The sequence below is a fragment of the Aegilops tauschii genome, chromosome 7, assembly GCF_002575655.3.
Source record: "Aegilops tauschii subsp. strangulata cultivar AL8/78 chromosome 7, Aet v6.0, whole genome shotgun sequence".
NCBI classification, from domain to species: domain Eukaryota; kingdom Viridiplantae; phylum Streptophyta; class Magnoliopsida; order Poales; family Poaceae; genus Aegilops; species Aegilops tauschii.
This window is the reverse complement of record NC_053041.3, coordinates 556,878,220-556,902,124: the sequence shown is the minus strand read 5'-3', so window position 1 is coordinate 556,902,124 and position 23,905 is coordinate 556,878,220. Positions and strand designations below refer to the sequence as shown.

Genomic DNA, 23,905 nt, shown 5'->3' with positions numbered 1-23,905 from the left:
TTCATGGGGCTGCTTGAGGTGGAAGATCAAGGGCTCGAGACTCCTGTCGGTTTTCGTCCTCACCAAAATGTTACCTCCACTCACAAGCAAGCCCTCTGGCCCTACTGTACTCGGAAGGTCAACCCTGAGACCAGGAAGGAAACCTATGAGTTGTCTGCCTATCTGGACATCCTTCACCGTATCTTCCGCGAGACTCTCTTCCCTCGTATTGGGAATCTGGACATGGTACACTCTTATCTTATGGACATGCTTCTCTTCTGCCAGCGTGAGAAGGAAGCAAACACTGGCGAGTCCCTGGACATCTCTCATGTCATGTGGTCTGAACTTCTGGCGGCTGTTTCTGAGTGCAAGTGCCCAATTTATGGTCCGTTCATTATGTTGCTCATTGAGAGGGCCTGGAGACATACCTATCCTGAGGAGCAGCTGGAAACTGGAGAGTTGGTCTCTCATGAGATCAAGCGTCTGAGGAAGAAGGATAATTGGGGTAGATCTGGAGTTCCATCTTCTGCTGCTGCCATGGAGACCGAGGACGAGGCTGATGCCGGTGATGATGATGAGGATTATGTGCCTTCTGGGACAGAGCCTTCTGCGGCAGAGCCCTCTTGGGCAGAGAAGCTCAAACACAAGATGAAGAAGCTGTTCTGCATGGAGTCTCATGGTCAGTACATGACTCATGTGGTTGAGAAGAAGGCAAGGGGACGTCACAAGGAGCTTATGCGTCAGATGGGTGCGACCGTCACCAGCGGCTCTGAGGGTCAGATTACTGAGGAGGAGGAGTGGATCCAGCAGCACTGTCCGTGGACCGATTCAGATGCCGAGCAGTTTCCGGGCGAGGACGGCAGTGCAGATGATCACGCAGAGTCCTTATGTTCGAGATCCTCAGCATGCTCTCACCTGGAGCCGTAGGTTAGCTCTTTGCCCCTTTTGGTGTCTCGATGCCAAAGGGGGAGAGAGTTTAGGGATTTGCGTCGTTGTGTTGCGAGTGTGTCTTTGCCTTTGTGCTTTCGTTGTGTGCTACCTTGTGCTTTGCTTGGTTTTGTGTTCAGTGAGACCTTAGTTCAAGTCATATGGTGTGAGACATATGCTACCCTATCCTTATCATATCTTTATCTTTGTCTCTAGTCATTTGATATCTCATGAGTTACATGCTTCATTATGTTATATATCCTGCTATCTTGTATCTCGCTTAGGTTGTTGGTCTCTAAAATACAGGGGGAGTGTTGATCCTAGTATGTGTGTCGTGCAGTCCAAAGCACTTATCTTGATGGCACACATCTAGGGGGAGCCCGTCTATATTTTAGAGATTTGGGGTTTGCTTATGTCTTTTGTCTTTTCCCAGTTGTGCAAATCCCGTATTGTCATCAATCCACCAAAAAGGGGGAGATTGGAAGGGCATATTTATCCCTAAGATGTTTTGGTGATTGATGACAATGCTTTTGCGGACTAATCGTGTGCATTGAGTGTTTTTTTTAGAGATTCATCCTTTTGGCACGAGACGATTCCCTCCCCTCGGAGCTTGAAGCGAAGACGGTGTAGTCCTTTCGGATTAGTTTGGTGGACTAGTTTCATAGGGATCACCGTACTATCAAGAGGGGGTCCGTCTTGGAAAGGCTAGGGCGGAATCATCACGTACACTTCCTTTGCCCCTCCCTCCGAGCCTTTCCGTTTCGATGATGGGCTCGTTTCTCTTCTCAGTGTGCTCTCTCTGGTCCCAGCGGTAGTACCGCGGGCCGGAGCGGTAGTACCGCCCAGAGCAGTAGTACCGCTGGTAGCCCCCAACTGTGTGCTCACTCTGGTCCCAGCGGTGGTACCGCGGGACGGAGCGGTAGTACCGCTTGGGTGCCACAAGCGGTAGTACCGCTCTGGGAGCGGTAGTACCGCTCCAGAGCAGTAGTACCGCTAGTAGCCCCCAGCCGTAGTACCGCGGTGGTCTCGTGCTAGTACCGCCTCGATTCGAGGGCACTTTTTTCGTGTCGGGTTTTACGGTACTGGCCGCGGCTGTGGGGGGCCGTAGTACCGCTCGTATGCGGTAGTACCGCCCTCCCACCGCGGTAGTACCGCTGTGGGCCAAGCGGTAGTACCGCGAGGAGGAGCGGTAGTACCGCTTATTGTGGCAAGCGGTAGTACCGCTGGCACAGCGGTAGTACCGCTCTCTGCGGGGCAGAAGTGGGGTAACGGTTGGTTTGTTCCCCCCACTATATAAAGGGGTCTTCTTCCCCAAAGTTGACTTACCTCTTCCCCCAAAAGCTCCATTTTCGCCCGATCTCTCTCCCTAGCCAATCAAACTTGTTGATTTGCTCGGGATTGGTTGAGAAGGCCACGATCTACACTTCCACCAAGAGAAATTTGATTCCCCCCACTTATCCCTAGCGGATCTTGTTACTCTTGGGTGTTTGAGCACCCTAGACGGTTGAGGTCACCGCGGAGCCATAGTCCATTGTGGTGAAGCTTTGTGGTGTCGTTGGGAGCCTCCAATTAAGTTGTGGAGATTGCCCCAACCTTGTTTGTAAAGGTCCGGTCGCCGCCTTCAAGGGCACCAATAGTGGAATCACGGCATCTCGCATTGTGTGAGGGCGTGAGGAGAATACGGTGGCCCTAGTGGCTTCTTGGGGAGCATTGTGCCTCCACACCGCTCCAACGGAGACGTACTTCCCTTCAAAAGGAAGGAACTTCGGTAACACATCCTCGTCTTCACCGGCTCCACTCTTGGTTATCTCGTTCCTTTACTTTCGCAAGTTTACTCGTGTTATATCTCTTACTTGCTTGCGTGCTTGTTGTCATTGCATCATATAGGTTGTTCATTTAGTTGCATATCTAGACAACCTATTTTGGTGCAAAGTTTAATTTGGTAAAGAAAAGCTAAAAATTGTTAGTTGCCTATTCACCCCCCTCTAGTCAACTATATCGATCCTTTCACTCTCCCTGCTTCAAAATCCGTACAACGCATCTGATGACAACAAGCACGTTCTTTGGAAGGGAAAATATTTATGACATTCGCCAAATATCATTTCCCTTCTTTTTGTGGAGGAGGGGAGCTGCGTACATGGATGAGTTATGAGATTGGATGACTGGGTTTCATCGTATGACGCGGGAGTAGGCCGATCCGGTGCTGGATCCGCTGACCAATGCAGAGTAGTGTCTGACGACGCATTGGTCCCCGGTCTAATGACGCACGATCTCGTCGACGTGATAGGTATTTTTTTGGGGGCGGCGTTGGAGGTGCTGGATTCGTTGAATGCTAGATCGGTCGCCAATCTGAAACACTTCCTATAATGTCTAAAAATAGCCTTCACAACAAAAAAATTGTTGTTTAGGTGACCTAGAGTAAAAAAATCCTCCAACGGCTGCAGGATTCGAAAAACTTCCCATAATATCTAAAAGTAGCCATTGTGCCTAAAAGACAACCGTTTGAATCACTTAGAATTAAAAAAAAACTCCAATAGCTGCCCAATTTGAAACACTCCCCGCTAGGCATCTCCAACGCCGTTCCCTAAAACACATACATAGTATCCGTTCCCGAACATGGATACGAGAGCCGGCCATTTAATCCTATACCTCAAGTGTTCATTTATAGTGTTAACTTAAAAAACTACAAGATTTGGTATATGAGATTAGTGGCCTTCCTGCAAATTATGCACTTTACCTACCTTGATTAGTAGCTTTTCCGTCAAATTTACACTTTGTGTATAGTTGTTATGATTAGTAACCTTCCATCAAATTGTGTACTATGGCTAGTATCTCGTCGTTTGGGCGACACTGCGCCACTGGAATTGGCTGCACCCACGTCTCCCCTCTGTCCCCCGCCCCCTCCTCGCCTTTCCTCGGCCTCCAGAGGCCTTTGCCAGCCAAAATCAAGCTCGCAACCCGGTGATCGTCAAATCCGCCTCCCTGCCTGCCTCCCCACCGTTGAATCTCATGTTTAGTGAGGAGCTCTTCTGGGTGGAGTGATGGACAGCACAAAGGTTGCTGTCATCGACCCGGGTTCGAGTCTCCTCATTCTCCTATAAGAATAAGCCAGGGGACTTCTTTCCTTCTAGTCTCACTCTTTTTTTTCGAATCTCATGTTTAATTTGTTTTTAAAATTTTAAGGCACCAGTTTTAAATTAAAGCTGTCAAAAAAGCAGATACTTTTATGGCGCCTAAAAGTATTCTCTCTCCTCGCCTAACATTTTTTGGGCCATAAAAAATTTAAGCATCCGTTGAACATGCTCTAACGTTCGACTAGTAGTAGTAGAAAAAAAAGAAAGAAAAATCGCTTCGCTGCCTTCTGTCTCCCGTCTGCCGCCGTCGCCCTCCATCCCGCGGCGTCTGCTCCGTCGCGTACACGCCCCGGCTTCGCGTGACGCCTTGTCCGCGACCCGGCCCACTAGGAAACCAGGAGGCGGGTACGTGGATGCGAACCCGAACAAAAAAAACGGACCCGCCTCCGACGCCACGTGTCACCAGTTGGAATAAAGTCCCGCCTGTCTCCTCCACCGCTCCCTCTCTCTCGCTTCGCCCCCCGCAAAAACCCTAGAGACCTCCCGCCTCGCCTCGCCGCCGCCGCCCTGCCCCTCTCGGCGAGCCGGTGAGCCCCCCACCCCCACCCCTCCCCCTTCCCCCACCTTACTCTTCTCTCCCCGCGCTAACCGGGCCCCGGAATTTCTACCTTCTCGCCAGGGATTCCAAGCGCGACACATCTCACAGGGAGGCCGCCGGGCGCGGAGGCGATGGTGGCCGAGCTGCGGCGCGACGACATGGCGGAGGAGGCGGGGACCATCCGCGACTCCGTGGCGTTCCGGCTCGTCGAGCGCGTGCTCCAGTCCGTGCGGATGGTGAGTCGTGCCTCCAGCAGCCCCCCTTTGCTGCCCGTCTGCAGTTTTGATCTGGGTTACGCGAGCCTGGAGCAGGGGAGACGCTCGTTTTGTTGCTGGATCGTTAGCCTCGAACGCTTTTAGCTTGAATTGCACTCGCTAGTAAAATTAGCGTCTTAGCTGGTGGAACCTTGGACTGCAAATTCCCCCCATTTGAGTGCCGGTTGCAATCATGGAGCCGAACTAACTTAACTAGTACATTACTTTAGAAATCAGTCAAAAGTATACAGTCTCCTAGCTTATTGAAAAGCCCCTTAAATTGGTAATCCTATTGGGAAACCCCGCAGCCAACCAACGGTTTAGCACTTCAGGTATGGTACTATACTTGTTAGAGGTAGGACATGATCTGAGACAATAAATAATACAACTTTTACATGATAACCAAATGTGAGAATCTTTTGAATAGGATAAGCGCTCATTTCATTGGAATGCTTAATGTCCAATTTGATGGTGTTGTGATACTGAATTTTTAAATTTTTGGTTGAAATTGCTGTTGTTACTCTGTGGAAGTCAGGTACGAGTAAAAATCTAATTTGATATACAGCTTCCACCTTCTTCCCTGAGACTGCTCGGGCAAAGGCAGAGCATGTAATGATCGTAAAGGCATCCTTCCTATGTGGAGAAGACGTTGGGGTTCTGGGGCCTTCTGGAGTCTGGACCCCATGATATACCTTGTTCACTTCTGTTGTGTGTATTGAAGTCAATTTTGGGAGCCAGGTGCTTGCGTCCACCCCTTACACATTCAGGCCATCCGTTGTGTACTATTGAGATCAAAGATAATAAATGCATTCGTTTATCATTTTATAAATAATGCATTTCTTCAGAATAATATCGAGACATCTAGTAGTGGGTTCAAGTTCAAAATTCAAGGCTGTTATTGAAGATGTGAGACACTATGCCAGATGGATGTGCAGTGTGAGAGTTAGGATAATTGTAAGGTGATTATTTTCCTATGGACGCAATTTTTTGAATGCCAATTTGTGGGTTAGGCAGGAGGGTGCATGTTATTTCTTCTATTCATACCTGAAAATCACTAAGGAGCTTCCAAATGTTGCATGTTTCTGCCAGCGAACAAATAGATTTGTTCAGCCTCAGGCATTTTTAGAGAGTACTTATTATTGCTGTAGATATGTATTTTATGCAGGACAGCCATAAGTCCATAACCGACTCGCTAGATAGAATTATACTATCTCCATACCAAAATATAAGACGTTTTGGTAGGCTAGTTAAGCCTACCAAAACGTCTTATATTTTGATACGGAGGTAGCACTTATGTTGTTTATGGGCATTATTTGAAATTCTTTCCTGTTCTGACTGCTTATCGAGTAATTTCTTCAATCAGATCTTATTGCGGTATATATGCATTCTACCGAGAGTGACTGTCACATTCTATCGAGGGTGACTGTCATACCATACTCACTGGGGATACAACCTAAAGTACTGTTGTTTTATGGGTGATTTATGTTGTGTGAAAATCTGTTCCTGCTCTGACTCCACTTATCGAGTAATTCACTCGTCAGGTTGATCCATACTAGAGGAGTCCATTCCGTCCATGGTTTTTGTTGTGTGGTATCAATCAACTATATATATTTCAAGAACGCCTTTTGAACCGTTGACACCTTGTCTTTGATTTAGGAGCCGTTTCTAATTGCCCCGTATGATCTGGAGCAATATAGGATGATGGTAGGCACTCTAGACACCAGCAGGACAAAGAATCGTGACGACGAGGCTTTGTATGTGGTAAGACATTGATCCTGTTAATCTATCCTACCATTTTTTGTACTTGACTTCACTTCTGATAAAATGCACATATTGCCTATTTTTCCAGACGTATTTGAAGGCATTGTCAGAAGCAGTATCCAAAATAGACATCACGTACCATCATTCGCTTTTGAACAATGTAATCTCATATTGACTACTTGCTCTTACATCTCCATTTGGTTTGTCGAGTTACTTGAATCTCATCACTTAAAACACATGCATTTCAGATATTTGCTGTCCGCATCTGGTACTTGCAAAGAGATACAATGGTTGCTTTATTGGACCTAATAACCAGATTGGTATTCTTCTAATTGCACTTACATTATTTCCTGCATGATCTGCTTATGACTGTCTAACTAATTGATATTCGTCCATTCAGGCTGCAGTGGCAGATCAGTATCTCAGAGAATGTTTGCAGATGCTCGTGAACAACTTCACTCCGCCTATTGTTGAACGCAATGAGGTGCCTACATGGGCAGTCTCGAGGAAGAAGGATATTTTTTCTCATCTGTGCGGGAGTTTGAAAACGATCTCCGATACTGTACCCTTAGCACCAAGGATGTTAAGGGATATAATAGATCGGAGTATGCCGAAGTTATTTGATAACAAAGCTGTAAGTGTGAACTCTATAATACATATTCTGTTTCGTAGTCCGTTGAGTTCTATGAGTTGCTTTTCGTAATTAGCCTGAATTAATACTAGGCTATCTAACACACAAATGCTGAAAAGTGGTCTTGGTCTCCCCAGTTCACATTCTAGTTAACCATAAATCCTTAGACCCTACACGGCTACATCCTTTCAACAACACTGCAGATTTTATTGAACATAAATGCCAATTTGCCATCATTTTAGCTTCTGTATGTTTGTGCGATGACCTTATCTTGAAAGCTTCTTCTATATCAAGTGATAGTTGGCATTTGACTCCTTGGCCTATCAGCTTTTGTTGACAATTTATGCTTTCTGATTTTTTTCACTTATATGCTGACAATTTAGCCGACGACTTTGCTCGTTATTCATAGAGCATCATTTCTTACTTTCTGGTAATGCCTTTTGCAGAAGATGATCTCGTTTGTCGAGTGCATGTTGGGACTAGATACTGACAGAATGGGGGATCTTATCGGAGCTATTTTGCTGGCCAAAGTTGTTGATCTTCTTACAGAATTGGATGTATGCTTCTTTTTTCACCACTAGTCTACCTTGCAAGGTCTCAACTGATTCTTGACCTCGTTAGTTGATTGGTGAACTTTTCAGGTTAATATAACCTGGGAAGATATTCTTCAAGAGGAACATGACAAAGGTATATTTGAAATGGAGCTTGAAGATTTGGATGCCGATGATGATGGGGATGGCTTTGGACAAGCAGGAACAAAGGTTTGGGTGCTATATTTAAAATTTCTGCCTAACTAATCGAGTAGTTCTATACAAAAATTGCCAACTCGAACTCTGATTTTGTTGTTTAGGTCTGTCTGGGAGGAAATGCATGTGCTGAAAAGCTTGATGGTTTAATGGTTGTTGTATGCGAGCACCTTAAGTCATTAGATCGTCAGCGTCTATATAAGGTGAGTACGTGCTATACAGTTTATCCAGGTCTTTGCAGAAAAAAATCTGTTGTCATATTTTAGCATCCCTAACTTAATTCTTCCACTCGCTCCAGTTCACAAGCAAGTGGCGTTTTGGACATATCTTCAGTCAAACTTTTGAAGATTTGACTGCTAGTATTGTTTTAAATACTCCCTCCGTATCAAAATATAAGACATTTTTTAGGCTAGTTTAGCCTACAAATACGTCTTATATTTTGGTACACAGGTAGTACATTGGAAAAATGAAAATCATATGTATATATTTGTCTCAAAAAGTAGCTCGAAAATATTTGTACTTTTATAGGGTCTTATGCATATACGCTAGTAGAAATTAGTGGTCACCGCTAAAAGAGGAAATTAGTTGTCATAGTTAAATCTTGAAGACTGTGTCAATGTCCAAAACGCCATCCTTTTTGTGAACTTAAGGGAGTAATAAATAAGGAAATTAACTGTTAAAGCTGATTGCTAGTTTTCTTTTTATTTGTCACTTCTCATGTTCTTTCTTGAACTGGACAGGAATTTGTCATTCTGAAAACTATATTTCGAGCATCTCTGCTGAGGGTGCACAGATCAAAATTTGCCCAGGTCAGGATTCACTGTTATTGGGTTTATGTGTAAACTAGATTCACCGGGCTTTCATGATCGTATTGAGTTTTATTCACCTTCATGTTTTCTCAATTGCTTATCGCTTCACCTTCCTTTTAATTTGGCTTTGCCTGCCGTTGTTCGCAGTTTATCATGTTCTATACCTGCTCACTGGATCCTAAAACCCTTGGTGAGGGTTTTGCTGTTTTTCTTACCGACATTGTTACGGAGAAGAAAGAGGATCCAATTTCAAGGTATGTCTTAGCATGTGAGGCATACACCGTATGCACATCACTTCTATTTATATGTCATGTGTTATGGCTGTGATCACAACTTGCTTTACATGTTGTGATGATTGGTAGAATCTTTGGTTTGTCGCCACACTTTGCTTCACTCATGTTTGGCTTTTTGACAATCCTGTGGCTGGTGTTTGCATTGTGACAACAGTTGTGGCGATCCACACTTCTTGGATCTTTCAACCACCTGTCATAGACATGACTTTTTGCGTTGCCACAAATTTGGCAGAAAGTGTTTACATAGACAATTCATGAATACACCCCTCATATTTTCTGTCGCTACAGTGTAGTATACTCTGTTATGATTCCCATTTATAGCCTAAGCTTTTGTACGGGTTGAAGAAGCACTAATTACCACTTATGTTTTGAAGTGCAGAATGTCTGCAGTTTCATATGTTGGAAGCTATTTGTCTCGGGCAAGGTTCATTTCTGCTGATACGGTTGTTACTATACTCAAAAAGTGGGTGCCCTCTAGAAATTCATCTATTTATGACTTGCCTGATGTTTGTTCTGAGATCTGAAAGTAACTTTATTTGCTTTACACAGATTAGTAGATTGGTGCGTTGACTATTGTGACCATCAGAGCAAGAGAGAGGCCACACCGATTCCAAATCATCAATTATTTTACGCGACCTGCCAGGTTAGTTATGCCATTCTGTTTCTTTAATGACATTGATTGGGAGGGGGGGGGGGGGGGGTTCTCTGGTCGCCAAATTTGTGTGCTACATACATTTATTGTTAGTACCCCCTCTGTTCACTAAGGCCTTGAAGACATTTCAGACAGTGTGCAAAGCAGTCCATTTTCAGTTGTCTGAAATGACTTGCAAAAGTGAACGGAGGGAGTAAGTGTTTTTCCAGTATTTTCATCACACTCTCTCTAAGCATTTATTTTCATATATTTCTTAATCTGCAGGCTGTGATGTATGTCCTTTGCTTTCGCTTGAGATCTATTATGGATTATCCAAATCTTAAATCAGATCTGTTTCACATGCCTTTTGGATTTCTGTTTCGCCACCGACTAGAACCTCTAAAGGTTTGTATGACATGCACTCTCTGCCTCCTTTGATAATATACCCTCTTTAGGTATCTCCATTAGTGGCTACATTTTGATGCTTGGAGTTATTAACTGGCAATACTATGCTATTTTGGCAATTCACAGTGTCCTTTGATATCCTAGGTGTGCTTGCCTTCAATAGTAAACGAGTTTCTGAGACAGGCCAAGGATGCCGGATTGGTTGCTGCATTTGTGGATCCAGCAGCTGAAGATGCAATTGAATCTGATTTGTCCAGGACTTTTGGAGGAATCAATAGACTTGACATGTTCTTCCCATTTGATCCTTACCTGCTAAAAGAATCTGACAGGTTTGCACCACTGACGTTTTCTTTTAACTTTTGAAGCCTACTACAGCGGCAATAAACCACTGCTCTTTGCATTGTTTGTGCTCTGTTGATGGGAATGTCTAGCAAGCCATGTCATTGTTGGACTTCCCTTAGGTTTCAGAAGAATTATACTTTGACAAAACTGTTTGGGATTTTGTTTCTGTTATCTGTCTGGAGAACAGTCATTTGCAGTGTATTGTTGGACTTCTCTAGCTAGTTGTCCTCGTTATACTCACAGTTTTGCTCCACTTGTGCCTGCAGGTATATCCGTCCGAATTTCGAGTTCTGGTCCATGGTCAAGACAACGTATAGCGATGACACCGACGACGATGATGATGAGCTCGAGGACCTTGATGCCCCTGAGATGAATGTTGGCAGCCTGGATGATCATGTCGAGATAGATATCAACAGTGACGACGACGACTTGGAGTACTCGATGAACAAGATGTCTATAACCCCGCACCACTCTTTCTTACACCAGATGGCCATGGACAGCGACGGCGGCCTCAGCATGCCCGCGAGGATCAGACCTTCAACAAGCCCTCCGTCGCGGTGGGCCATGTCAGGAGAATCACCATAGATGGAAGAAGCAGCTGGATACTTGGGGCTGTACAAGGAGGGTATGACTGTCAAACTGATACGGGGCGCTTAGTTTGTAGTGGGGTCAAACAACCCATTCATTTGCAGTGTATTCAGCCCAAGTAGTTCGAAATTTTTGGGTTGAAAGTGTGAAGTACAGATGTTGTTAGAAAACGTAGTTGAGTGGTTGTAAGATTATATATATACTGCAGCTAGGCTTGTTTGAGTATGACGATCATGTTCTGATGTAGAACGGTTTGTCGACAGGTTCTCTCACTGGAACAGCATCGGCATCGGCATGAGTTGTTACGGAAACAGGCCACACAACAGGAGTATATCTTGTTGATAGAAGAATGTAGGTTGTGTGGGTTGTGTGGCCTGTTTCCGAAAAGCCATTGCCTTTATATTTTGGAATTTGGACTTTTATGCATGACCTGGACCGGCTTCATTTCATTAGAGATAGCAACCTGGCGTCGTACCTCTGTTGAGAGCCTGGACCGGCGATGGCGATGTCTTTGACGTCGGACCTCTATTGAGAGCATCATGGGTGAAGACTTGGCCTGGAGGTTCTATGTTGTGGTTCTTCGGCGCTCGCGGCTGGTCCGAATAGATCTTCTTCGGCGCTATGCATGCCTGTGCTGGTGTGTCCAAGACGATGGCTGTCTCAGGACCGACTGAGTCTCACCATCTCCTTGCATTCAAGGGTGGTTGGTGCATCGGTAAAGGAAGTCTAGTGGTAGTTGTTGCTCTTTGTGGTGACCAGTGTTGGTTGAGACGGCTTTGTTGTCCTATTTAGGGCAAGTTTCTTTGCGTTGTGTTTGTAATGTGTGCGGTGGCTTATTTTTAGATTAGCTTGAGTGTGGAGTTTGTACTACACTTGTTTTTCGTAGCGAGAGTTAGTCTCTTGTAATTGTCTTCTGTCTTCTATAAAATATGATGAAACAATTCTTTATTTAACATTATCTTAAATTTCGTTTCCTTATTCAACACTGAAAAACTCTTCCCTATCTAACAACGAGCTAATTTTTTACCTAAATGCTAGAAAGTGCGGCTGCACTTTTCGGTTGATCCGAGCGCACGCTCAAAGACTGAACGACGCGACAAATTGATCCCTGATTTGGAAAACTGCCCACCCACCCATTCTATATATGGAAAGATTCTTTCACTGTAGTACGTCGATTTTCTCCACCTCGTCTGACCGTCCGTGTGAACCCAGCGATGACGTAACGTGCATTAATTCTGGTACAAGAAAATTCAAAAAACTATAACTTTCAAACCGCGTGCCGGGATTATGATCCGTTTTCACAGTTGGGTTCCTCGTGACAACCTCTTCAAAACTAGATCCCATATAAACATGCTCTGATGATTTTTTTGAAAAGCAACTTTGATGCTAGGCAAGGCAAGTTTAGTTCTAAACATGAGCAACTTTGATACTAGAAGAATTCCACCAATGTATAAGTGAATTTCGCCGAGTAGCCTCCTACTTAGTTGTGTGTAATAATGTAATAGGTGGTTACCATGGTTGCTAAGTTGCATACATCAAAAACTAAGTTGTACATAGTTCAGTTGCCTACCATACTGTGAAAGTTGCTCACTGTAAGGTGGGAAGTTTTCTAACATGGTTTTCAAATTGTCTACCTCAGAAACCAAGTTGCATACATCGCTACGAAGTTGTCTATGGGTGATCCCTAATTGCCTAATATACTATGAAAGTTGTCCATCAAAGGACCTAAGATGCCAACACTACTGAGTGCGCGGTTGTTGGCTAGCCAGGTCACGGTTGTTAGATAAGAAGTTGCATAGGGGGTAACCAGAAGTTTCATAGGGGGCAGATCAGACAATTGCCCACAAACCTACGTAAATTCTTAATTTTTAGTTGAGTTGCCTGAAAAAATCATTGAAATCTTCAGATATAATGATGAAAACACACATGAGTTGGCTAGCCAGGTCGCGACAAGCTCTTCAAAACTAAACCACATGGATATGTTTCTTTAAAAAAATTCAAAGCAACTTTTACGCTAGATGATGCAACTTTAGTGCCAAATAGAAGCAACTTCACTCCATTAAAAATAACTAATTGCAAGAATAAACAACTAACTAATAATACATAAAAACTTTGAAATAAAGGTAGATAATATCACATCACCGTCGTAGCAACTTTCCTTCTACAAAAGGCAACTTTAATGCTAAAAGCAGGCAACTTCACTACATTTCGTGTCCTAGTTAATTTTGTCTATAATTTGGTGTGTGCATCAAGAGATGCAGAGGCCGGGGGTATTCCTCCTTTTCAAAAAAAGTCAATCCTAACTTCCTCACTGGTACTTCTAACTTGCCTATTGATCATGCTTGTATGTCGTTGTTTCTAAATTGCTATTATACTATGAAGTCATCTACCAGTGATGCTCCTGTATCTGCTATTGCTAGTTATGGTAGACCAACATGATGGTGAATCTAAACCACTTCAGAGTCTTCGTAGGCAACTTAGAAAAATAATGATAAATAACTTCATAATATTGTAAGCAACTATTTTTGTAAAGTTAGGCAACTGAGCAGCAATTGTAGACAACTAATTACCAATAGCAGCAACTAGGCATCAATAGTAGGCAATTTATAGCATTTATAGGCAATTGAATATCAACTGTAGGCAACTGACCATATTTGCGTGTCTAGCAGCTGGACAGAAGGACACATAGTGCGCTCTAAACAACGAAAGAGTGCAGCGGCGCTCCCTAGCCATGTCCAAAATTTTATGCCCTTTACGACACTTCCGTCCATTTTAAACGTAAATGACACCTAAAAAGACTCTTTGTCCCTCATGTGATATGTGTGTGCGGGGCAGTAACATACACACACCATCAGTGGGGCAGTAGTGCACACACACACGCATAGGCAGGAGCACACACACAACAGCACATACGCACACGCGCACACAACAGCACATATGCACGCAGCACACACACAACAGCACACACACGCAACAGCACAAACACGCACGTACACACACGAAAGCACGTACACTCACACACACATACATGGCTATGTGTATTCTGTACGTGAGCCGAGACATGTGGGTATTCAGAAGTGTATGCGTACATCTGCTAGAGCCATAAGCCTCGTACAGAGCTACTGCCGTGCATGGCCTTCGATGCATGCATGCAATTGTACGTGGGCAATTTTGCCATGCACCTGGTACAAAGCTAATGATAGACCATCTAGTGTATGCATCCACTATATAATGTATCTACACACATATATATTCTCCCTTGGAGATCCTGCACTAAAAAAAACTCAGACATTCAAAATAGATCATGCAAGCTCCATAAGAAAATCCAACAAATAATAGTATAATATTATTAATAAAGATGATAAAAAATATCATCGAACAGTACGCGTGCATAAACATACCACACGAGGGGCAAAAGGACATTGTCAAGTGTCATTTAGGCTCAAAGTGGACAGAAGTGTCATAAAAGACATAAAATTTAGACTCGTCTTTAGATAAGGAAGAAATTATTTTTCGATGTCAAATAGGGCATAAAATTTAAACATAGTGTTAAATAAGGAATTCTCTCAAATATGATACCCTTTGACGTACTCTCGAAAAAAAAGAATTTAGTTTATAGAGAGAGTACTAGGTAAATTGTGGGTGAAAATTGGACTCAAAATTCAAGGGGCCCTACGAACCCAGCCAGAGTAATGAGCTCTGAGTGACTGCAATGCAATGGCAGCTCCGATCACGTTCACGGTTTGTCTGTAATAATTTAGTTCCTGTGGCGACGATGCATGTAGGGCTTGTCTCCCTTGTCTGGATTTAGGCCTGGTTGTTAGAAGGGAGAGAGGGATTTGGTGGAATAGTTGTTATATTGCTTGAGCCTCATGGGCATATATATAGGAGTTCATGATCATCTTGAAGTACAAGTCAAGGTAGAATAATATCCTACACTATCCTAGCTTTCCTAATAATCACGATACCCAACATCCCCCCGCAGTCACAATGGTAGCGATGCAGACGGTGAGACTGGAGAATAATCCGAAGGGAAGCCGACGGACACCCCCCCACAGTCGTAACGGTCAATGCATCGCGGAGTCGTGGCTGGAGTGGAAACCGACGAGGTTGCTCAAGCAAGGCGGTAGCCCTTTGTGCCGTTTGTCGAGGTAGCCAAGAGCGCAGGTGGTGTAGCCATAGTAGAGGTAGCCGTGCGAAGAACGCCGTGGTCGGTGTCGAGTCGGGGGTCGCCGGTGTCGAGGTAGTCGCCGTGGAGCCCCGGAAGAAGAGCAGCGGTGGTGGCGGCCTAAGGAGGCGGCGGCGGCTAGAGAAGGAGCGCGACGGCGGTGCTCGAAGTAAGCGATAAGGAACCCGACAGTGTGATGATGACCCACAAGTATAGGGGATCAATTGTAGCTCTTTTCGATAAGTAAGAGTGTCGAACCCGACGAGGAGCAGAAGGAAATGACAAGTGGTTTTCAACAACGTAATGTTTGCAGGTGCTGAAATTGTAAGTAGCGGAGTAGTTTGATAGCAAGATAATTTATAACGAGCAAGTAACGATAGTAGTAGCAAAAGTGCAGCAAGGTAGCCAAATCCTTTTGAGGCAAAGGACAGGCCAAAATGGTCTCTTATGATAAGCAAAGCATTCTTGAGGGTACACGGGAATTTCATCTAGTCACTTTCATCATGTTGGTTTAATTCGTGTTCGCTACTTTGATAATTTGATATGTGGATGGACCGGTGCTTAGATGCTGTTATTACTTGAACAAACCTCCTACTTATGATTAACCCTCCCGCAAGCATCCGCAACTACGAGAAAAGTATGAAGAATAAATTCTAACAATAGCATTAAACTTTTGGATCCAATCGGTCCCTTACGGAATAGCGCATAAACTGGGGTTTAAGCTTCTGTCACTCTCACAACCCACCATCTAATTGCTACTCCACAATGCATTCCCTTAGGCCCAAATATGGGAAGTGTCATGTAGTCGACGTTCACATGACACCACTAAGGGAATCACAACATACATACTATCAAAATATCGAACACATATCAAGTTCACATGATTAATTGCAACATGATTTCTCCCGTGACCTCAAGAACAAAAGTAACTACTCACAAATGATAAACATGCTCATGATCAGAGGAGTATTGAATAGCATATTGGATCTGAACATATAATATTCCACCAAATAAACCATATAGTAATCAACTACAAGATGTAATCAACACTACTAGTCACCCACAAGCACCAATCTATAGTTCCGGTAACAAGATTGAACACAAGAGATGAACTAGGGTTTGAGATGAGATGGTGCTATTGAAGATGTTGATGGAGATTGCCCCCCCTCAAGATGGGAGAGTTGTTGGTGATGATGATGATGATGATGATTTCCCTTTCCGGGAGGGAAGTTCCCCCGGCGGAATCGCTCCACCGGAAGGCAAAAGTGCTCCTGCCCAAGTTTCGCCTCGAGATGGCGGCACTCCGTCCCGAAAGTCCTCTCCTTATTTTTTCTAGGTCAAATGACCTATAGACCAGAAGATGGGCACCGGAGGTGGGCCTGGGTGAGCACAACCCACCAGGGTGCGCCTGGGCTCCCTGGCGCGCCCAGGTGGGTTGTGCCCACCTGGTGGCCCCCCTCTAGTACTTATTTGCTCCAATATTCATCATATATTCCATAAAAATTCTCCGTGAAGTTTCAGCTCATTTGGAGTTGTGCAGAATAGGTAGCCTGACGTAGCTTTTTCAGGTCCAGATTTCCAGCTGCCGGAATTCTCCCTCTTTGTGTATTCCTTGCATATTATGAGAGAAAAGGCATTAGAATTACTCCAAAAAGCATTATTATGGATAAAAACATTATAAATAATAGTAAGAAAACATGATGCAAAATGGACGTATCAACTCCCCCAAGCTTAGACCTTGCTTGTCCTCAAACGAAAACCGAAATCGAAAAACATGTCCACATGCTTTGAGAGAGAGGTGTCGATAAAAACAAAATACGGACATAGAAGCATCATGTTGATTATTATAACAGCAACAAGATTAAACATAAGAATTTTATCATAGTACTTTTATCATATACTTCTCATGAATAAGTAGCAATTCATCACATAATCGAAGTATAAAGCAAAAACTCTATTAAAAACCAACAAACTATGTTCTCAGTCAACTTTGCAACTATAATTCATCATCTTTTCAAGAAGGGTCACGTATCGGAGCCTTTAGGCAAGTCCACATAATCAACCATCATATAGTCTTCTATGATTGCTAACACTCACCGCGTACACATGAGCAAAACGTTTCAACCGGACACATAGAAAGATATGGGCTTATAGTTTCGCCTCCCAACGTACTCACCTCAAGGGTGATGTCAACAATAATAACTCATGCTATCTATATTCAACTGGACACATGTGCCTCGATCTTTCCTCACCACATGATGCTTCCAAAGGAGAAAAATAAAAAGGAATAGAAGAAAAACTTCGACTCTTTGCATAAAAGTAAATACGTAAAAGTAAAAGATAGGCCATTCACAGAGGGAAGCAGAGGTTGCCATGCACATATTTGTTTGAATGCTCAACTCCTTAGTGCAAAAGAACGTCACGTTACATTGCCCCTTGTGATAGCGACCTTTATTATGCAGTCTGTTGCTTTTATTCTTCATCATCACAAGTTCGTGCAATGCTCAATTTTTTCTTACACTAAATGATCTCACACTTTTAGAAGCAATTTTTATTGCCTTTTTGCACCGATGACAACTTACTTGAGGGATCTTGCTCAATCCCTAGGTAGGTATGGTGGAGACTTGAAAATAAGATTTGGGTTTAAGGGTTTTTCGATGCACAAGTAGTATCTCTACTTAGTGCAAAATTTTTGGCTAGCAAAGATAGGGGGCAAGCACCACATGTTGAAGGATCTATGACAATATGACTTCTGTGTGAATATAAACAAACATAAACCATTAAGTTGTCTTCCTTGTCCAACGTCAACAATTTTGGCATATAATATTTTGATGAGGGCTCACAATCACAAAAGATTTCTAGGATAGTATATTTATATGTGAATCTTCTCTTTCCTTATTAATTCTTTCATGAGTTGCATCATTGACTAATGCTATGTTTGTCAATCTCTAATAAAATTTTCTACTTATACTTTTCTTTATGTGGTGTCATCACCTACCATAGGATTAGTATATGATCTTCTTGATTTATTTCCTTTATTTTATTTAATTCCTTTCTCTTTTTCTTTCTTATTTCTTTTCTTTTATTTGCAACATGAAAGTGAAGAAAGCAAAAACTCAAAGTAAACTTTATTATATAACTTGCACACGATTACAAGGATAGATCACTAAGAAAACTCTCAAAGAAGAAAGGATCGAACTAAACTTTTATTCACCTAAAGCAAAAGATCAAACTAAAATAAGTAAAAGCAAAAGACAGTGGGATGATATGATACCGGGGCACCTCCCCAAGCTTGGCGGAAGCCAAGGGGAGTGCCCATACTCGATACTCAATTCTCCTTTGGTGGTGAAGAAGAAGGTGTTGGTGATGAAGTAGTGTTCTCCAATATAACCATGAGTAGCTCCTTCAAACCTTGAATCTCCCAAAGGGCTTGATGAATTAATTCACTGTTTTTCTTCACCTCAGCCATTATGTGTTTATTCTCCGGACCCGACGGTTTTTTCCTGCACCATTTTCTCTTGGCCGAGATATCTCCCAATTGGACGGTATGTGCCTACGAGGAGTATTCTCGAACCCATAATTGTGAATCAAATTGCGAAAATTGTTACTATGTAACCCGCGTAAAGGCCTCCTCGGAGGGAGTTCTTCTTGCACTTCTAGGCTTGCTAGATTGTTTGAAGATTCCATGGCTTGATGAGGATTGGGGCGAGTAGAGATGCCCGCTAGTATGCCTCTTTCGGAGGCCGGAGAGTGAACCCCAAAAGGATTTCCCTCCTCTTCTTCCATAGAAGCCTCTCCAGCTTCATCTCTGCTTAAATTCTCCTGAAACACCCTTGTGTCTTCTTCTCCATTATTGAAAGGTGAGGAAGACATGATGTTGGTCTAGCTGAATATGTCAGAAAACAGCAAAGAAAAGAAAACAGAGAATTTCTCCGCGATACGGTGGTTAACAGGTTCGGGAAGTATATATAGATTTTTTATCTTGGAGGACAAGCATACGGTAGAAAAACGGAGTCCGGAAGGTGTCCCAGGTGGGCACAACCCACCTGGGCGTGCCAGCCTGGCGTGCCCTGGTGTCTTGTGCCCACCAGGGTATGCTTCCTGAAAGTTTCTTTATTTCCTAAATTTTTAAATATTCCAAAACTGATAAAAAATATTTTTGCGGATTTTTTGGAGTCCGTTTACTTACCGTATCACGCACCTCCTTATTTCCATGATTCTGGAGTGTTCCGGAAGGACTCTTTTATGTGTTCTTCCGATGTCAAAGTTTGGATAATATTACTTTGAACATTAATGGGCGTACCTGAGATATAATGCTTTATTCGTTGTCCATTGACAACCTTCAGGTTAGTACCTTCGGAATTATTTATTTTGATGGCTCCAGACCGATAAACCTCCTCGATGACATATGGGCCTTCCCATTTTGAGAGGAGTTTTCCTGCAAAGAATCTAAAATGAGAGTTGTACAAAAGGACATATTCTCCAACTTTAAACTCACGCTTTTGGATTCTTTTGTCATGCCATCTTTTAACTTTTTCTTTGAATAATTTTGCATTTTCATAAGCTTGGTTTCTCCATTCATCTAGTGAGCTAATATCAAATAACCTCTTTTCACCAGCAAGTTTGAAATCATAGTTGAGCTCTTTGACGGCCCAATATGCTTTATGTTCTAACTCAAGAGGCAAATGACAAGCTTTTCCATAAACTATTTTATAAGGAGACATACCCATAGGATTTTTATATGCTGTTCTATAAGCCCAAAGTGCATCATCTAATTTCTTAGACCAATTCTTCCTGGACCTATTAACAGTCTTTTGCAAAATTTATTTTATTTCTCTATTGCTAAGTTCAACTTGACCACTAGACTGAGGATGATAAGGTGATGCAATTCTATGGTTAACATCATACTTGGCAAGCATTTTACGGAAAGCACCATGAATAAAGTGTGAACCACCATCAGTCATTAAATATCTAGGGACTCCAAACCTTGGGAAAATAACTTCCTTAAGCATTTTAATAGAGGTGTTGTGATCAACACTACTGGTTGGAATAGCTTCTACCCATTTAGTAACATAATCAACAACAATCAAAATATGTGTATACCCATTAGAGGAAGGAAAAGGTCCCATGTAATCAAATCCCCAAACATCAAATGGTTCAACAACAAGTGAATAATTCATAGGCATTTCTTGACGCTTACCGATATTACCTATGCTTTGACATTCATCACAAGATAAGAAGAACTTACGGGCATCCTTGAAGAGAGTAGGCCAATAAAATCTAGACTGCAATACCTTGTGAGCAGTTCTATCTCCAGCATGATGCCCTCCATAAGCCTCGGAGTGACATTTCCGTAGGATTTGTCCCTGTTCATGCTTAGGTACACAATGTCTAATAATACCATCTACTCCTTCTTTATAAAGATGTGGGTCATCCCAAAAGTAATGTCTTAAATCATATAAGAATTTTTTATTTTGTTGGTATGTAAAGCTAGGTGGTAAATATTTAGCAACAATGTAATTAGCATAGTCAACATACCAAGGAGTGCTATTAGCAACATTTATTGCAGCTAACTACTCATGAGGAAAACTATCATCACACTACTAGAAAAAGGCCTACTAATGGCGCACCAGTTTTGCCTACTAATGGCGCACTACTGGTGCGCCACTAGTACCACGCCATTAGTATTTTTTACTAATGGCGCACCACAGGTGCGCCATTAGTATACCAGATACTAATGGCGCACCATGTGGCGCGCTATTAGTATACCAGATACTAATGGCGCACCATGTGGCGCGCTATTAGTATACCAGATACTAATGGCGCACCATGTGGTGCGCCATTAGTATACCATTCGGTGCTCCACTGGTATTCCCTTCAGGTGCGCCACTAATAACCTTATAGGTGCGCCACTAGTAATAAAGGAAGATGCGCCACTAATAAGGGCTTAAATGCGCCACTAGTAATGTATTTGGAAAACAAAAAAAATCTAAATTTACAGAAAACAACCTATAAGGAAAAATAATTTAAAAACAAAAAATGAAATAGAATCATAATTTTTATTATAGTAAGAATATTACAATGTCTTTACAAGTTTCCAATAAAAGGAAAATTGCAAGGAAATAAAAGAAAATCCTAAAACTAATCTTCTAGTAATCTTTTCTTCTTTTTCTTCACTTTATCCCTGAAAAATGTAACAAAATAAACAGAAAGACAAACAAACTATTTATAACATGTCAATACTGTCATTTTTTATGCAGAACTAGATATGAGCATATATTTCCAGAATTACATGGTGTGAATATTGTATGAGTAAGATTATAATGGAAATGAATTTTGAGTATATTATTGTCATACAGTATGTGATTTGCTTGTAAACATCCAAGTCCTCTACGTCAACTCGGACTGCGGTCAGGTATCGATCAGCACTTTATGTGATTCGCATGTCAGCATCTATTAGCTAGGCAATCTGACTACGGGTCAATCAACAAATAAACCAGGGTATCAACGGTACACTCTTCCTGTCCGATTTTTCTTTTGCTTGCATTTGGCCTTTTGTCTTACGCAGGCAAACACTAGAAATGATTTACTACTACTATATATAGTCGTATTACAGAATGCTAATAGATGGCTGGGTGGCTGCATGTACAGTATCCAACTTATGGTCGTGGCCATACTGAATTAACTAGTTAAATCAGGTTAGCCAGCAGATAATGTATGTGATTTGCACGTAAACATCTACAGTACTAGTTTTTATATTCAAACTCTAACTCGGTAGTAAGCATTGGATGCCATTACTAACACTACACTATTCCTGTCGAATATTTACTCGACTCACACAATTCATGAATTCAATTGGGGTCATAAGCAGAGATATTGTCTGTCATTTCCTTGTAAATATCTAGTTCTATGTGAACTCTTGACTCTTGTCAAGAATGAATCAGGGTACCAACAATACCATTCAGGTGATTGGCCAGCACCGCAATTTGGAGCATAAATGTATGAATGAATGTTTCTCTGCACAAATATAGCAAGAAAGAGAATTATGCCACTGTCTGCAAAGGCAGTAAAAATAAGCAGTTCGATCCAAACAATATCATTCTTAAATTAGTTCTGAATTCCTCACATTTTTGTAGTGGGCAAATTATATGTCAAACTGAAAGCTAGTGGGTTATTATAAGACTGAAATGAATTAGCTGCAGCGTCAGATATTCTTGCACTTTGACATAGTATCTAAGTTTATCAAAATCTAAGGAAAATTCAGCTACTAGCAAAACAACAATAGTAACATAGTAAACCATGAAATTTATGCAAGCAGTGGCCTGCACAGGCAGTGTGCTGAAAACTAGTGCCACCCAACATGTTGAAATGGAATTTAATTATTACGGGAGTTGTAAACATAGATGCATAGTATGCCATCAGATGGTAAGGTGAGCTACATTCTGAAGTTTCAATGCTAGAGGAAGGAAAACAAAGGCATCACAGGGTTTAAGTTACAAAATCCATACCGGGGATCAGTGCCAGATAATGATATATGAACCCATCCTACTGGCTTCAAAAGGTCCACCGTTTTAATTTCCTGGAAGCATGGTAAATATAGTGGCCCATTATTTCAGATCAAAGACAATATTATCACTGTAAATTTGAATTTTCAAGGATCGGTTCAGTGTTCACTGGACAAGCAGGCGCAATGCAGAGGAATTGCAGAAAGAGACCAAGTTTCCCAATCAATATTTCAATAAGGTAATCCTATGATACGTCACAATATGATGTTGACAATAAGGTAGTGTAATCCATAACTATAACAATGAGAACATGCAGCAGCCCCCTAGGTCTAGAAACCCGAATGCACAGACCAGGCCACCAGTTTGGTACAAGATGAAGACCAGGGGTAGAAATCAGAACTGAAAGGGCCAGACATCAAATGCCATCCTCAAGCAACAACATTTGCTAAGTCCTCTGACCATCGAGCACAGATCAGAAGCCCCTGAACATTGTTGAAACGACGATGTATCGCGGTGGAGGGAGTTACCACCTTGAGATTGTGGAAGCCGTCGCCGGCCCGGATGGAGATCTTGCTGGGCGTGTAGCTCTCGTCCAGCTTGAAATCCACATACAGCACAACAAGCTGAAGCCCCCAATCCAGCAACAGATTAATTCAGAAGAGAAAAAGGATCAAACGCCATTTAGACAAAAATGTAACGGAAGCAGCAGCTACTCATGGTGCTCACCTGCAGCTGCACCTTCTTCTGGAACTGGATGTTGACCAGGTGCGGCTGCGCGCCGTCCGACCTGACAAAAATAAAATCCACCACCGACAGCGGCTCGGCTCAGCCCGTGATTCCGCGAGACAGAAAGAGGAGAGATTTCGACGGGGGGAGACGACGAGGACGGGTAGGGCGCTGACTGCCAGTAGGTGTCGAGGCTGTCGTCGCGGAGGGAGGCGACGCCGTTGCGGGGCTTGCAGGAGCTGATGCTCCAGGCCTCTCGATGTGGTGTGAGTGGTTGGGAGTAGGAGGGCATCTTCTCGATGCGGATGTTGCCTTCGGAGTTGGCGAAGAGCACGACGAGTATCATCTTCCTTCTCCCTCCTCTCCGGCCGATCTACTTACCACCTCGGCGCGCGATCCCCTCCGATCTCTCTCTCTCTCTCTCTGCCGCGTGCGCGTGCGCGTGGGGTGTGGTGTGAGGGAGGGGGA

The 23,905-nt window shown here is 42.9% G+C and overlaps 1 protein-coding gene and 1 long non-coding RNA gene across 3 annotated transcripts; one reads left to right on the top strand and one right to left on the bottom strand.

Annotated features, from left to right (window-relative positions):
* The first annotated feature begins 4,427 nt into the window (after positions 1-4,427).
* Positions 4,428-11,287, top strand: LOC109761773 (uncharacterized). 2 transcript variants are annotated; one of them, XM_045230947.2, is made up of 18 exons: positions 4,497-4,567; positions 4,660-4,814; positions 5,398-5,570; positions 5,678-5,791; positions 6,489-6,593; positions 6,682-6,753; positions 6,842-6,913; positions 6,994-7,227; positions 7,671-7,781; positions 7,866-7,985; positions 8,075-8,173; positions 8,711-8,779; positions 8,927-9,033; positions 9,452-9,535; positions 9,622-9,715; positions 9,989-10,108; positions 10,253-10,437; positions 10,717-11,287. In XM_045230947.2, the coding sequence occupies exons 5-18, from the start codon at positions 6,531-6,533 to the stop codon at positions 11,033-11,035; spliced, it is 1,749 nt and encodes a 582-aa protein (XP_045086882.1). In that variant the 5' UTR covers positions 4,497-4,567; positions 4,660-4,814; positions 5,398-5,570; positions 5,678-5,791; positions 6,489-6,530; the 3' UTR covers positions 11,036-11,287. The 2 variants fall into 2 exon arrangements, with proteins under 2 accessions (XP_020176183.1, XP_045086882.1); XM_020320594.4 differs by lacking the exons at positions 5,398-5,570; positions 5,678-5,791 and having other exon boundaries at positions 4,428-4,567.
* Positions 11,288-22,144: 10,857 nt separating this feature from the next.
* On the bottom strand, positions 22,145-23,319 carry LOC109761775 (uncharacterized). The gene is made up of 3 exons (XR_012188515.1): positions 23,242-23,319; positions 22,715-22,785; positions 22,145-22,223 (listed from the first exon to the last, which is right to left on the bottom strand). It is a non-coding gene; the product is annotated as an uncharacterized lncRNA (long non-coding RNA).
* Positions 23,320-23,905: the final 586 nt, after the last annotated feature.